Source organism: Carassius auratus, chromosome 43, assembly GCF_003368295.1.
Source record: "Carassius auratus strain Wakin chromosome 43, ASM336829v1, whole genome shotgun sequence".
Taxonomy (NCBI): domain Eukaryota; kingdom Metazoa; phylum Chordata; class Actinopteri; order Cypriniformes; family Cyprinidae; genus Carassius; species Carassius auratus.
The window spans coordinates 15174448-15190823 of record NC_039285.1 but is presented as its reverse complement, the minus strand read 5'-3'; the positions used below and the strand labels follow the sequence as shown (position 1 = coordinate 15190823).

The 16376-nt window shown below is 36.9% G+C and overlaps 1 protein-coding gene across 1 annotated transcript in view; it reads left to right on the top strand.

Moving 5' to 3' along the window:
* The first annotated feature begins 10293 nt into the window (after window positions 1–10293).
* Window positions 10294–16376, top strand: part of LOC113061785 (nectin-1-like) — a 93976-nt gene continuing 87893 nt past the window's right edge. Inside the window, exon 1 of the mRNA XM_026231219.1 lies at window positions 10294–11049. Within this exon, the coding sequence (XP_026087004.1) occupies window positions 10995–11049 (55 nt within the window). The 5' untranslated portion in view covers window positions 10294–10994. The remainder of the gene's footprint in view (window positions 11050–16376) is intronic.

Genomic DNA, 16376 nt, shown 5'->3' with positions numbered 1-16376 from the left:
AAGTAGTTAACTAATGTTAACCGATGAACCTTATTGTAAAGTGTTACCAATTAATAACCCCCCCCCCCCCCCCCCCCAAATAGAATGAATGATGTAAAGCATCTTCATCACTTTAGGTCATTAAAATGGACAGTCTTGCTTTTGGACTGACAGGTCTTAGCCTCGAGTGTTGTAGTTTTGTTCTGGGCCTTGGAGGATCTGGATTTCACTCTAATTCGATGTGATGTAGATTGGAAGTTAGACTTTTATTATTACTATTATTGCTGTGTATTGCATTAATAACATGATCAAAGGATTCACAGGCAATGATTTTTTAGCTGTTTTCATAATGACAAACTCATAACCACTGAGCGGCTCCTGTGAGTACAGAGCAAAATGTTGCCTCTGGCTATGTTGTGCTGCAATTCTCTGTTGTTCCACACTACCAAGCACCAAACTCCATAGACCAAACAGTCTGGGGAATCACTTTGAAACTGCTGGCTTTGAGCAGTGATATCACTTTGCTATAGTTGACTGACACTGCCAGTAGACTGAGCGTATGACATCCAGTCTTATAGTAGCAGAATTTGCTGACTTTCCAGTTCAGTCTGAATGGTATTTTATATGAGTTTATGGAGTTTATTTCACACATCAGGGCTCAGCATTGAGCCTTGACATGTGCTTGTCCTTTGGAAAAATAAATGGGCCATTCACTCGTCCAAAAACCTTGTTTTTATTTTGTATTTTATTTATTTTTATTTTTATTTTATTTATTTCTTTTGTGATGTGAATGTAATTTATTGGCAAAATTCTCCCCAGTGTTCTATCACTTTCTTGAGCACTTACAATTTACTTTTTGATATCTGCCCAATTAATTTTTCCAGGGCAATTTTGCTTTAATAAAGGGCCTGCCCATCATGAATTAAATGTAAGCATCACTTTCAATGTTTATTTTTTATTTTTATCAGAAAACTGAGGGAGTGGTAGACAGTCAGTACTCGGGTGAGGGTTCCTTCTTCTGATGTTGTGTTACAGACATTATAGGGCTGTTACCAGTCAAATAAAATAAGTCCCAACAAAATCCACTGCAGTGGAAACAGAAGCTGCAACTGAATGTTCCAAGGTATGCAATTCTGCAATTAAAAAAAACAACAACACTGAGGTTCTGAAAAAAAATAGTAGCGAATGAATGGTGACAGAACAGGATGTTAACAATGGATCCTTTTGAAGTAAGGAAATTAATGTTCAGCCGAAGATTTTCAGGGTAAGATTTTGAATCGGTCATTCTGGGGATTAGCCACTCTAGTCTCATAAAACTGTCTAAGCAAACAGGTTTCTCCCAAAATTACGAGCCTTGTTCAAGAGCTCGTGCTTCTCTATCAGTCATTTCAGGGCTTTTTCTGCATTTTCATTAATATATTCATGTGCACAGCAGGAAGCCGGAGTGTTTGTGAGCTGTTGAGACAGATTGGGCTTTACAAGAACAAAGACAAAATTAATTAATCGGAGGCACTAATTTCGAACTAAACAAAATACAAACCCAGACCAAACATAAAGCATGTGCCACACAGTATGTACTGTATTTTAATTTTAGGAGTGTGTACAAGTATTTTGACACATGGCTTCAAGTTTTAAATTGGTCTGCTGCCATGTAGAGCGGTGGTCCTATTGTTCACTGTGATTGCATGAATTGCGAAGACGTGTCCAAGGGCTGTGTTGTACCATGATCTCTTGGCTTTAGGTGCTCATCTTTGAAGTTTGACAAGTAAAGGCCCTGATATACTTCAAGAGAAATTGAATAATGAATTGGTTTGATATCATTTTGAATGAAATCAGGACAAAAGCAAAGTTCATTTTAGAGTTTCTTTCAAGAGTTTGAAACAGCTCGCCAAAGTTAAGTTGCACGAAAAATTCACTCCATTTTGACCTTCGAACGACCACTAGATGTGCTCTAGACTCCACTTATTTTTTTACATGGAATTTATCTCCAAATTAGGTATTTCTAATTTATTTATATCCCTCAACAAAGAACAAAAAAAAATTACTCCGTGAGTGTATTGTGCCCTTAAATGTCACCTTTTGGTTTTGTTTTGTCTACGTAATAGGATTGGTTGGCTTCAGGGAAATCAGACAGAGCAGCTTCAGACTGCATTCTGTTGGTGTTGCGAACAACTAAATTACCCGACCTCACCTTCCTCCAAAATTTTTTCACAGAAATTGTATTATTTTGTCCTTTGCTTTAAAAAAGATACTCCATACGTGAATGTCCTGACTGAGGCTTTAAATGCACATGCATTACTATTTTAACAATCTTAATCTGCGTTGACCTGGAACATTTTGTGTGAAAGGGCCTGGAGGCCCTGCTCTTCCGCTCACCCTTTACTCTGTGTGCTTCAGGGCCAGGGTGCCCTAGGTTGGCATGTGCTAGAGGGCCCTAACGCTTTATGCACAATATGCCTGAAGGCCCATGGTGCCCTAAATGCCATATTTGTGAGATATCTAAATATGAAAGATTTTTCAAAGTTGTAACCAAAACAAAGATAGATAGATTGTACAACATAATACTATTTCAGTCTTTCGATTAAAAAAAATGTCACATTTACTTCAATGTGTTGCATGCCATTTCTTTGCAATTATTTGTTAAATTTACTAGCAATTTCTGAGCGAAGATAGTTTTAAAGTAAATCCTACACCATTTCCCCCCATTATCATCATAAACAGGGTATCATAATATTTATTATTATTATTATTATTTTTTTTTTTTTTTTAAGGTGACTGATAGAACATTGCCAAATAACAGAGCACCTCCACCACTTACTGGTCTTTGTTCAAAGGATATGCAATAACAAATTCATGCAGTATTTGCATAATCTTTGCATTTATTTTGAATGTAGTTACTTGTCAAATGTTATTAATTTTAACTGAGTGCTGAAAGCTTCTGTCAAGTGGGTCTGTATTAGCTGACGATGTGGTGCTGATGTGCTGTCTGTTGTCTCACCTGTAATCACAGGAGACTGTCAAAGCGTTGACCCGACAGTTACGTGAGTTTCCCCCCTACAGAGTCCCAACGGTGGGAAGCTGCATGAGCTGCGGCACTGATAAACACCCAATGAAGTGATAGCACAGACTGGAAGGCAAATGCATCCCAGATGGTGGGTAGTTGAGCGGGCAGATGGCACTGACTTCTCCTTACAGTCATGGCTAGATAGTCAGACCAACTCAGAATATGCTTTTGTGTACCTGTACACGCATTCAAGTTTAATTAATAATAAGCAGTTGGCATGTTTCCTTAACACTGTTATCTTAATGTGGGTAAGCTTCAGTGGGACCCACTGAGAATTGTACAATGGACAGCATGTGTTTACATCTTCAGTGCGACATTTCAGTTCAGAAGCCTGTTTTTCCTTTTAAAAATTGACATCAATATGTACACGTAAGAGCCCACTGACATCAAACTAGTTATTGTTGAAGAAAATTACAGTGATCATCAGACGCACAACAACCAAACAAGTCATCTACAAGCTTGTCTTGCCCGCTGTTTGTTAAAATATAAAATAGTGCTCATTTCACAGAGGGAAAGAATAAAAAAAATGTAGTTTATTGTAGAGTTATTGACGTCAACAACTGGTGCATAATGTTAGATTTGATTGTTCTAACAGCAGAAGAAACAAAGAGAACGGCAATAATAATAACAATAATAATAATAATAATAATTGTTCTGGCTGTAACTGTAGAGCTAACTGGAGAGTTCAGTGAAGGATTAATCAGACAGATTCAAACTGGTAACCTTTGAGATTATGTCTTTTTTTTGAATGAATCTTTTTTAAGATGCTAATAGTAGTTAATTGCATGTAAATTGGACTGTGCAGTTTGTGCTCTACAAAATGCAAGTTGTGCTCACCAATAATTGTTCATATTCTATAAGCAGTTTCATATTGAATATATTGTGTGAGAATCACCAAGCCCCCGGTTTTTCAGTCTTTAAATGTGATCCAATTCCGTTTTCTTCCACAAACCCTTTGCAAAGCACAAACTACTTCATAGAGGTGAATGTATTATAAAACATGAGTTTTATTTATGTATTGCTTTTCCAGCTCAAGGTCGATGAAGCAAGTTTTAAAAAGACCAATGAAACTGACAGACATAGAAAAACTAATCACATCACAGGAGAGAGAGAGAGAGAGAGAGAGAGAGAGAGAGAGAGAGAGAGAGAGAGAGAGAGAGAGAGAGATTCTGTTCTACAGATATATAACATTAACAAAAACTACATAATTTTCCACATAGATATGTCTTTTGGTGAAGTGATAATGAGTAAATATGTTTGATATATTATTCCAAAACACCACCACCAGCAGCAGAAGAAGATACTATTGACAGTTTGTTCAGCTTGTAAACCTGTTTTGTGAACTTGTTATGATGTGATGCAGATGCAAAGAGGCTGCTCTTGAAGGATGGGCTTTGTTGTTACTCATATGCAAAAAAAAAAAAAGGATATTTACATGGTCTTATAAGATTAAGATACATGCCTTTTTAATTCTATGTTCCAAAATAACATGATCTCAGTAATAACATTTGCGTAGACTATAAAACATGCAATACTATTCTATTAACACATGCAGGGCTGCCAGCTCTCATGTCACATGTCCATTCTCTCATGTGGTGAAAAAACCATGGTGGAGCAAAGAGGAAACTGATACCATGCCGATAGACAAGATATAGTGTTTTTATGTACAAACTTATTTAAAGATTTACACATTTAAGAATCCTTTATTTCTTAATACTGAATTCATGGAAATCAATCAATTGTAATCTGAGATTATGTAAACAGTATTACCCTTAAAAACCTTCAAATAAAAATAGTTTTTCTTAATATGCTGACAGAAAATGCAACATAAATTGATCCATTTTCTATTATTTTAAAAGTAATCCAATTTCTTTGTGCACTGTAATCAAAATCTTCAGAATGCATATTATTTTATTTTTTTTTGTGAGAAACGTGCATTCAAAACTTTATTCAGCAATATTCAGTAAATTGAACTTCATCCATATTATATATTTCAATATCGAAACATACAAAATAGTATCTTGTTAAACCTGTAAATGTTACATACTAACACCAATGCATAAACAGTGAGCAAGGCTGGTCAAAAAAGGCAGGAAATGGTCATGTTAAACTGATCTTAAAATATTATTAAAATGATATAACATTTAGCCTTATGTTATTTGTAATTATTATTTTATTAATAATGCAATGCAGTCTCATTTGAAATATGAGATTTGTAGGTACAAGAATGTAACACAGCTCTACTCGACGACAGGCATGTTTCCTCATTCTGGATTTCTGAACCTGAGTATCATATTGTTTGTATTAAATGTCAATTACAAATTCTGTCATATGTATTGGGTTTCAACTGCTGCCCGAGCTGCATATCTCCAACACAGCATTGTTGGTCATGATAAACACGTCCTAACACTGTTGCTGTGTCCCAGAGAAATCAATTTAACGGTGACATCCAAAGTGGAAACACATTCTTTTATTCGCTAACTTCCTGGAAATCGCTCAGATCCTGACACAGTCCAGATACACCATACATCATTCCGCTCTTGGGATGCGCAAAATGACTCAAAGCGCTGTGAGTGAAAACTGTAACATCCTTGCAGTGCTTTTGTTTGTTGGATGAAGCACTATCATTGCATTCTAAATTTAAACTTTTTTGCATTATGATTAATATTCGTCTTCTATGCAATTTACTTTATCCTGCAGAATCAGATTTCTTATTTACTTCTGAGTTCTAGTCCACCTTTTTTTTTGGGGGGGGGGGGGGGGGGTGGAATTGCGAATTGCATTCTTTGGAATAAGTACTTAGTGACTATTAAAAACGTATGTTCTATATAGTATCAATCATTTGTTATGTGAATTAATATGAACACCTCTCCCATGGCCTCATGGGAAAGAGTCTCTAATGTATGTCCACTGTAATCTTGCTAGAAGTCATTGTTTCGCATACTGCAAATTCTGACATATTCATCTTTTCACATACTGTTTTTTGCAATATAGTGGGGAAGTATGCATATTTGCATACAGCCTTACTCCATAATCATTAAATCAGTCATGGGTTGAGTCATTTCCGATAGCCTGGTCATTAGTGTTGATGCTAATAAATGAGGTTCTCTGAAGTGTAAAGCTTCTGTAATTCTGACACATATACATCGGTGCACACAATATTGACAAGGTGGCCTGTTCAGTAACCGTTAAATGATTAAAGAGACTCATATGTGCATGTGATCCCATTCTGCTGCGGAAAATTGTTCCGTGCACAGCTGTGATTGCTGATATTGTCGTGGAACAAACTGTAAGAAATATTGTGTATTTGTGATTGTTCTTCCTCTCCCATGGGCATGAGATGTGTACATACAACCTCACGCAACTACACAATGGATGGCTAAACTGCATGCTTGTGTGTGTCTAAACTAGCACATTTGTATTTGTGGCAAAAAAGAAATGGGAGGAGAAAGGGAGAAAGGAGTGTCTGCTTATTGGAGAAACAAACAATAAAGAGTTTAACTCATGCAGTGGGTAAACTTTACGAGTCATGTGTTTGTTTCATGGGTCGAGTGGTGTAATGGAAGAAGTGGATCGGTTTAGGTTTAATTTATTAAATTTTTATTTATTTTAATTTATGTAGAGAACAGAGCAAGAAGTTTGAGTGTTCTGGTTGTTTTGGGGCTCTCATTTTTTATGAGTAAAAACACCTCCATGCATCAAACACCAGATCCTATAAACGAAACTGTGTTGTTCCATCAACACTTCAGAATGGATGTTTTGATGAATAAAATCAATCATCCTAATTTGTAAATTGTTGAAAGAAACTCCCACCCACAGCGCATGGGAAACTCAATCTTGTGTGTGCATTTAAATTAAAATACGGAGTACAATATTTGACAGCTTTTTTTCTTTTTAAGAATTTGCTTCAATTCATCACATGAAAACTGCATCTGTTACTAGCACGTTTTCATTTCAAGTTTATTGTGACTCTGGCAGTAAGGCTGGGTGCTATGATGATATATACTGCATACTGTGCAATGGTAGAATAGTGTCAGATGGTAGATATTTTGCTGCATAATTTATACTGCTGTTGATATATTTGTGTAGCTATCAGTGGGCAGGACTGCTTTACATTATTTACACATGATAGTGACAAAGAAACATTGGATAATACAGATATACAGAGCTGGATGGTTTTCAGACAGTTCAAGATAAAGGAGAAGTTGTTATTAAAGATGTGTTAAATCATAACTTGCCACATTCAATTATAATTCATCGCACATGCAGTCACGTGTATCATTTTTTTTTTAACACAGCTTCAAATGTGGCATGAGTATTCATTCAGAATTTAGAGTCATATCAATACAATTTAGAGTCTATCATAACTATCTTTATCATTTCTAATTAATTTTTATTATTATTGCACATAATTTGATACTTTTTTGTGATTTTCCAGTAAATTATTATTTTTTTTTTACAAATAAAATTCACTTTTATTTATTTTTAACTCGATGGAGGCAAACCATTATTTATATTGTGATGTACGATTAGGTCATTTTGCCAAGCACTATGTGGTTTGGATAGCTTTCAGTGTTGCCATGTTGGGAACATTTATTTATTTTATTGGATTTTTTTTTTTTTTTTTCATTATAGACTTCCAGAGTAAAGTCATCTTTTTGGGATCTTGGCCCCACAGTACAATGTAGATATGTCTGTCAATTTCTCCACCCGCTGTTTAAACCACACCCTATTATGCCTTTACTGACTGTGCAGTTTATTTCTCTTTTCCTCACGTTTTTTTTTTTTTTTTTTTTTTTTTTTTTTTTTTTTTTCTTATTGAATGGTTATTCAATGTTATTTACATGGGAGATGCAAACTGTAAAACTGACAATAATAATAATATATCTAAGAAAAAAAAAAAAATCTATTGAGTTCTTCCAAAATCTGGCAACAATTATATATTTCAGTGAGAAGAATCTTGCCCTCACGTGAAGTAAGCTGATGCTGTAGTTCTGTAAACGGTTCAGTAAAGGTTCACTCCCAATCTGCTGTCTATTGTCCAGTCTGGGCTACCCAGAGGAACTCATGAGACGGTGACCAGCAGAGGGAAGTGTTTTACTACTTCCACCTTCTCAATCACCCCATATTCTGTCACACTGACTGTCAAACCTGAAATCAATTTAGGAAATGGAAAGAGTTACGACTGTTAATAAATGATGAAGGTAGATTAAATATTAATTGATTTGGTAAGCAAAGCGCTGACTGCAAAGCTTAGCGTTACGACCGCCAACGCATCAAAGTTGACAAGTCTTCATTTGAGTTGTAAATAAAATGTTTGGAGGTAGGGAGCAGGGGGATTAAAAAACAAAGTTGTTCTTATCAGCCCCTTACTGCACAAAAAACAATATCATGTTGATACCTACCGGTTTTATGAGCAAAATATCGTTTTACACATACATTTTTCATCTTGGATGTGAATTTAATCCAACTCTCAGAGTTAAGTTTGCAAGGCGACTCAATCAGTGTTGCCAGATCTCACTCGGAAACCCAAACTGAGAAGTTTATATATATATATATATATATATATATATATATATATATATATATATATATATATATATATGTGTGTGTGTGTGTGTGTGTGTGTGTGTGTGTGTGTGTGTGTGTGTGTGTGTATGTGTGTGTGTGTGTGTGTGTGTGTGTAACGGATCAACGAGAATTGCTTTATTTCGTATATTTATTTATTTATTTATTACATTTGTAACAGAGGGACGGCTAGAAAGTAGGGCTATCCCCGACTAAGATTTTCTTAGTCGAATCTCAATGTTCAAATCTTATCGATAGTCGACTGATAGTAGAATCAAATGTTTGGGGGTGAGGGGCAAAACACATTAACCTAGAGTCGAGTCAGACAATCGACAGTCATAATTACTGACACAGGAAAAATTTGTAACGGACACCTTGTAGATACAAATAAATAAATAAATAAATTGTTTTGATTTAAAATGTAGTTAACCGTTAACATCAGGATAACTTGAAGAATTCACAACAATGTATATATATATATATATATATATATATATATATATATATATATATATATATATATATATATATATATATACATAATAGTGCTCTCATTATAACTTTATACATATGAAAGTAGTTATTAATGTCCTGCATTTTTGTTTTGAGCTGCACGTGCTTATGAGCAGTGAAGTATTTGATAGCAGATTTTTAAACAAAGGTATTTAATTCATCGTTTATTTTCTATATGCTTCGTTATTTATATAACATAACATTAATTAACATTGTGACTAGGCTATCTGCACAAAATGCCTGGAATTCATTGACGTGTCTTTGTAGCTCTGAATGAGTTTATCATAATAGCCTGTAGACCATATTAACTTTGGGAGAAAACTGGTAGTTCTGTGTGAAATCAGATATTTGAGCACCGCCTTTTAGCCAAAATGGCATGAACTTAAAGCTGCGGTAGGGAACTTTTGACGCTCTAGCGGTTAATAAACAGAACTGCTTGCGTCCTGCGGAAGAACATTGTAGCCGGAACTACTTCTCTCTGTTTATGTCTATGAAGAATCACAAAGGTACTGGGTTACTCCGCCTCGGTACCCCCGAAGCAATCTAAAATAGTCCGAATATAAACACCTTTTATAGATGTACCCTAGCGATTCAGGACAAGCTAAAAACACGGTTTGGAAAACGGATTCATGGTGTACTCGCTTAATATATAAATTTTTCTACATTTTGAACACAAACAAAGTTACGGACCAGACCTCTGATTGGTTGTTTCTTACCGGGAGCCGATGGCTTTCTGCAAATGGCAATAGGAGCACTGGGAGGAGCCAGAGGAGCTTGATTTTTTCACAGATTATCTGTCTCATATTCTACTGTCAGGACATAATGACAGGTTTAACAATTATTTAAACAAATATATTTTTACAAAAGTTACCTACTGCAGCTTTAACACATCTGCAAATATTTGACTCTGAGATTGGTAGTGGGATCGGGCTCCTCCTATCGAAGGGGATTAAAACAGGCAGTGGGTATATTTGAAAGCTGCTATTTGGGGTACCAGCAAACCTCAGAAACTTGTGTTCTGGAAATTATCGACAAATACTGCAGTTTACCATACTTAGAAGCTAAAACAAACACAGACCCGCTTATTATAAGCGAACATGGCAACAATAGACTAAATCCTCCCACTCGCGCCTCAAGATCGTAGAAGCCCCGCCCTTTTCTAACGTCACCCTGATTCGGATCTCTCCTCGCGCTAGGATCAGCTACACTAGAACAGTTCAGGTTGTGGCAGCAGTGCCCTAAGTACGCCAAACCACGGCATTATTGCCGTATTCTGGAAAATCTGTCCTTTTTCTCGGGGGGAAAAAATTACTCGGAACGGATTCCATGTCCGTTGAAACATCTTCAGCACTCAGCAAAAATAATCTGTTAATCCCCACACTCCCAAATTGAGGAAACAGACCGGGACCGTTGGGACTTCTAGGACATATTCTGGTTACTACTGCGCAAAAAAGTACAGATAATTTTATTATACATAGGCTACTTGTATTGTGGAGCAAACGGATCGGATGCATTAAACGCCGCGTTATTCAGGGCACAGGGTTGAACAGCCGCACTGGATTCAACGCTTGGGATGCGGGATCCCTGAACTTATCTGCTTCTTATCCGCCTCGTCGAGCGGACTTTTCATCTGCAGAATCAGAGAGTCGATGAGCATCTTATTCGTGCTTTGGATTTGATCTCAGTTGCTGGCTGCTCTAAACTCTTCTGCAGACGTTGCGCTGAATGCAGTTTTAGTATAACAGCTGACTTTCTGTCGTATAGTGAAGGGTGGACAGAAGTGGATTGTGTTGAAGTTGCATGAATCACCGGATCGCTGTTTGCAGATCGCGATATCAGATCGGATATTTGGCACGAGGCGTGAAGCGTGATGACGATGTTGGCGACTTTTTGGATAGTCCTGCTGGTCGCGTTAAACGCTCCAGGTAAGTCCATGAGCTCCATTGAAGGATGTTCCGTAAGTCAAATATGCGCTTGTATCATTCATCAGTTCTGGCTACTCTGAAAAACACAAACGATCTTTGAATGGTTCATAACTATGTAAAGTTAACCTAAACCCTCTGATGATACAGTGTTTCCATAATTAAGATAAATGAACTCGAAGTGAACGCATGAAAGCTTAAGATGCAGGCAGATGGCGATAGTGATGCTGCGCTTGAATATGTGTGCTGCTGGTTAGTTGTGAATTATTGGAGCGCTCATGTAACAGCCTATAAGAGATGAAGAAGATGAGTAAATTAGTTTTCAAGAAATAAAGGATATTACACATACAAGTGACTGTCTGTCTGTCTGTCTGTCTGTCTGTCTGTCTGTCTGTCTTTGTCGGTATCATTTGACGCATGATGTCAAATGAGTGGATGGAGACGGATCATGTCACCCGCAGCGATGAATCTTTCACCTTACAAATTGATAATGAAATACTTGCGGCTTTTATTATTATATTAAACATTTTGTGTCAGGTGTTTACTATTTGAAAATAAATAAATAAATAAAGTAACTGACGTGACGGTTATTTATTTAGCTACTGTCTGGAATTTAATAAAATAATATTTTATTATTATTTCTTATATAGTTAGTAAATCAGCGTTGCTTGGGTATATCCATATTTAGGGGAAACAGTTTATTTCACCTTTATTTGTCTTCATTGGTCTAACACTGAAAAAAAAAAAAATTTAAAACTCAAGTTAAAAATTGAATAGCAATGACAAGAAATCATTGTGTGAAGTTGTCAACGAAAACATATTTTAACATTTATGTTATCTGCACAGCTCTTTTTTCTTTTCTTTTTTTGACTCAATGGCACAACATTCTAGTTTTTTTTTATTTTATTTTTATAATCAATTAGTGTTGTCAAGTAGTATGGTTCATACTGTTCTAAGGTGCATCAGGTATTGTTTTAGTCAACAATGGGTTACAATTAGTGGACTTTCACTCGGCTGTCAGATTAAAGCTCTTGCTTTGTTCGTGATTGATATGTGTGCGGCGACTCTGTGATGATCAGAGAAGCTCCTCGTTCATCCCCTCTGCCTGGATTTTCTTTCCTGCGAATAAACAAATGCATCACATAGAATGACACAAAACCCGACTGAAACACACAGTTTCCCTTTTAAAATCATCCTGTTCCTTTATCAGCAAGATTATTCAATTCATTTTCGTTCCCCAGAGTCCCTGGCCAGTGTTAGGTGTCTTTTAATAAACTGCTCTTGAGAGTATATTTTCTAATCAATACTGCACTGCTGACCTCTAATGTTGTAAACAAACCATCTGATGTATTGGCTGCATCTCTGACCGGCCCCCAGTGGCTCTATAGAAGAAGCTAAGCCAGTCAAAACAGCTGTTTGGGGTCAGTTGAGTGAAAGGCTTATGTTATAACCCTTGAACCTCCCTTCACTGGGAAAATTTCCCTGTATCATCATCTCCATTTTTCACTCTTACGTGATGGAGACAAGCCTGAGACTTGATTAAAACATTGAAAAGCAATGAGATTTTGCTTCTCAGTGTACTGCTGCTCTTTGAAGTAATATAATGCTTTGCTAAAAAGTTGCGCAAGGCTCACTGGATTCCTCACCCTTACCATAAGGAGATGATTTTATCGCTAAGCTTTGTGTAATATAGGGCACCTTGTACAGTTGCAAATATCTTAGCTTGAACATGTTGCCTTTGGCGTGACTCCAGAAACAGGACCACATGGTTGCCAAATGTTCGTGTGTCTCTAAGGCTGCTTTCAGATTCAGTTCCTGTAGACTTTTGTCATGTGATCTAAACGCGCATGGGAAGATGATACAGGATCTAGATCTGGAATTTTGCCCGAGCGAAATTGTCGATGGTAGCACACAGTATTAAACGAGTCAGCCAGTTTGAGTATTTGTTCCTGTGGGTCAGGGATGACTTCAGAAAGAATTATCTGGCTTGCATTTCCCACCATAACCAATGACTGTTAACCTAACAGAGCAAACCATTGAACCTTCTTCACATTGATGACATGCATAGAACTATTCATTTCTTCCCAGGCTATAATTAAAGACTTCAGAGTCATACAGAATAAAATCCCAGGGCAATAAATAGGAGCATACAAAAAGTTGCAAAGATCCGTTCAGACAAGATCCTTGGGCAAACAAACCCCAGCATGCCCTGTTGACAAGACACCTTGCAAATCTAAATGATATACACAACCCGGGCGTACTGAACACATACCCCTTTGTTCACCTCTGTGCAGTGTTTACTAGACACTTGCCATGCAATTAACAGCTGGAAAGGGTGTCTTAGAAGGCATCTGGTTATTGTTTCTCCTTTTGAAGCAAAGCAATCACTCAGCATAAATCAACTCTACGTGCACATGTACATGTCAGAGCTGGCAGGGCTGCCCTCCTTCTGCGTTCGCAAACACGTTAAGCTACACGTACAGCTGAATGCTCAATGCTGCTTCAAAGTCGAATAAACTAATGAACTGTAATGAATTATGTGGATGCGGTTCTGCTTGTTGTGATTCGATGCCCACGGCTCTTCCATTGAAAAGCGTAGGCAGAAGTGTCGTAATTTATAATGTTATCTGCTTTGAGATTCACGCCCCCCTTTTTGCCAAGTTGGAACCCGCCAGACTAATCCATTAATAGGGCAATTTGCAATATGTTGGTTGTAATGCAGCCTGAGTAATCCATTGGGTGTGCTGATCTATTGATAATTCCTGGAATGGCTCAGCACTAGGCCAGATCAATCAAAAGATTGACACTTTATGAACTCGCAAGTCTTTTTTAAAGGACTGTTTACCCAACAAAATGAAGATCCTGACATAATTTAGTGATACTTGTGCTCTTCCAGTTTAATGTGATGGTTCTCTTCTAGATTAAAGAGAAGCGTAATGGAACGGACTGTGCCGTTTGATAGTGATTACCTGACTTACAGCTCTCCCTTTAGAGTGAAACAGCTGCCGTACGGATAATTCCTTCTAACCTCCAGTGTTTGGTGAACCATCATTGATTCATAAATCATTATTTCCTCCTGTGATACCTTTTTAGCAAGAATTTTCTATTTGCAGAATGGAAAACTTTTTAACGCTTCAGGAATAAGCATTCATCATGGTTTGGCCTGGGAGCACTTCACGGCGGGGCTCTGATCTAAACCTTAATTATTTGAACCCACCACAAACATCAATTTTACTAAGAGGGCTGGTTCAAGGTGAAATACCCAGGAAAGTGGTTTGTGAGTGCATGTCACAATCATTCGAGTTAATCCGAGGGTAGAAAAATGGCTAAAGGCCAAAAATGCTTTTTGTAAAGCACTTTCAGCTATTGCATGTACAATATAAAAGGTGGCATATTAGTTAAATTTATATATAAAATATGTACACTATAGATTATGCATTATTTATGAATTGTTTTCATGAAATTCAATTCATGATTGGTGCAAATACAAATGGCAGGTTTCAACACATCAATCAGATGTAGATTTGCTGATCAAGAACTGATTCAGTTATTTAGTTTTTTTTTTTAATGCCAGTAAAAGAAGAACAGTAATTTCTTTATTCTTCTTTTCAGTAAAATAATGTGCTGACATGTTAGAAATTGAATAGTATGATAAGTGAATAGTGTCAATTCTGATTTTAGGTCAACTTTTATATTTTAAAAAACAGAACGTCACAGAATGGAACAAATACCCGGTTGGCCTTGTTACCCATGAGTCTCATTTCCACAGAGCATGACAGCTGATTCTGTGCGTTCTGCTCTTTGATCACAAAGTCTTGCCTGATTTGTGTAGAGATGATCCTGTGGTTCATGTAAAAGATCAGGATTATTTTCTTGGCTGGAGGAATCATGTTTGAATTTCGTTTGAAGTGGTTCAATCAAGAGAGAGAAGAAGAACATCTTGTGATATTCCCCCCCTTGCATGTTTTGATTATCCCATTGACTATGAAAGCCATATTTGAGTGGCATTTTTAATTTGTGAGTTTTGCCAACACTTTGTAAATTGCTGCGATGAGTAATATCAGATTGCCCGGGGTCCTTCACGGGTGTGCGCAAGGAAGATTACAAATTCGTAAAAGAGTTCAGTGAGGGGAAAATAAACGTTGTTTGCTGCAAAAGCTCGGCTCTCTTGCACATTAAATGGCTTTACCGTTTTCTTTATGTGCAACGACAGGAATTCAGTCCTTCACTTTGAGGTCAAAAGATGAACCTATTAATGTCAGGCTTCTTTGAAGGCCTAAGTGATATACAAGCTGTTTTGACCCCAACAATAGATGTCTTGAATGGCAGACAGCTTTGTGTGTGTGTGTGTGTGTGTGTGTGGGTGTGGGTGTGGGTGGATGTAAAACCATGATGTTCCATGTTCCACCCATGAGAAACTAGGGTGAATTCAGACAGATGGTTAAACACCTCTCAATTGTATTTACAAATGTGTTGGAAATCTGTTTTATTCCCAAGTAAAACGTCCATTACTTTAGCATTAGGTTACTTGCTATAACATGATTCCCATACTGTTTTAAACCATTTTCCGTTCACATCAGAATATATTACATAAGTGTGAACTGAAACGGTTTAAGCGAAGGGACCTGATTTTGAGCAGTTGCAGTCACACTTTGATGTCGTTTAACACATATAACCATTTTCCTTTGATGGGGTTTAACAATGAGGTGCATTAAAAAGCCACTTTCTGTTCATTGATTTCATCTGTCAGTGTGCCCATTCATTGAACTAGAGTTTAGTCATGCATTTAAATGACTTTCTATTTATTTATTATTTTACTAAGAGAATGGTTTTATTTCTCCCAGTAGCCCTGATTTCATATGTTTTATGCAAACTGTGATTGTATTTCATATGACAATGTGTAGATATGCATAAAATGAATTCATGATTGAAAAATCACTTAAGAATGTTAAGTAGACTATTTTATCCCAGTTTTTGCAGTTTATTATTAAGGTATCCCATTGTTAGGATGGCAGCATTCTAAAGCTCAATCTCAGTTGTACGTTCAATCTCCCACGCACTTTTATGCAGAGATGTCCTGATCATTCACTTTTTAGGGACAATTTCAGTTCATACGCTGCTTTAGAAAGCAGTTTCCTATGAGACATTAGTTTTGGAACAGAGCCACTTGTATTGCTATCTGGGTAAATATAGCTTTTAATTACTCCAGTGATTTACAGGTGAGAGAGCAGGTTATCATGTACCCCTCATCATCATGCAGCAGTGATCTATGGGGTCTGACCAGAAATTACCAGTGTAGAAAGCTATTAACATGAACTGTAGTCCTAGCG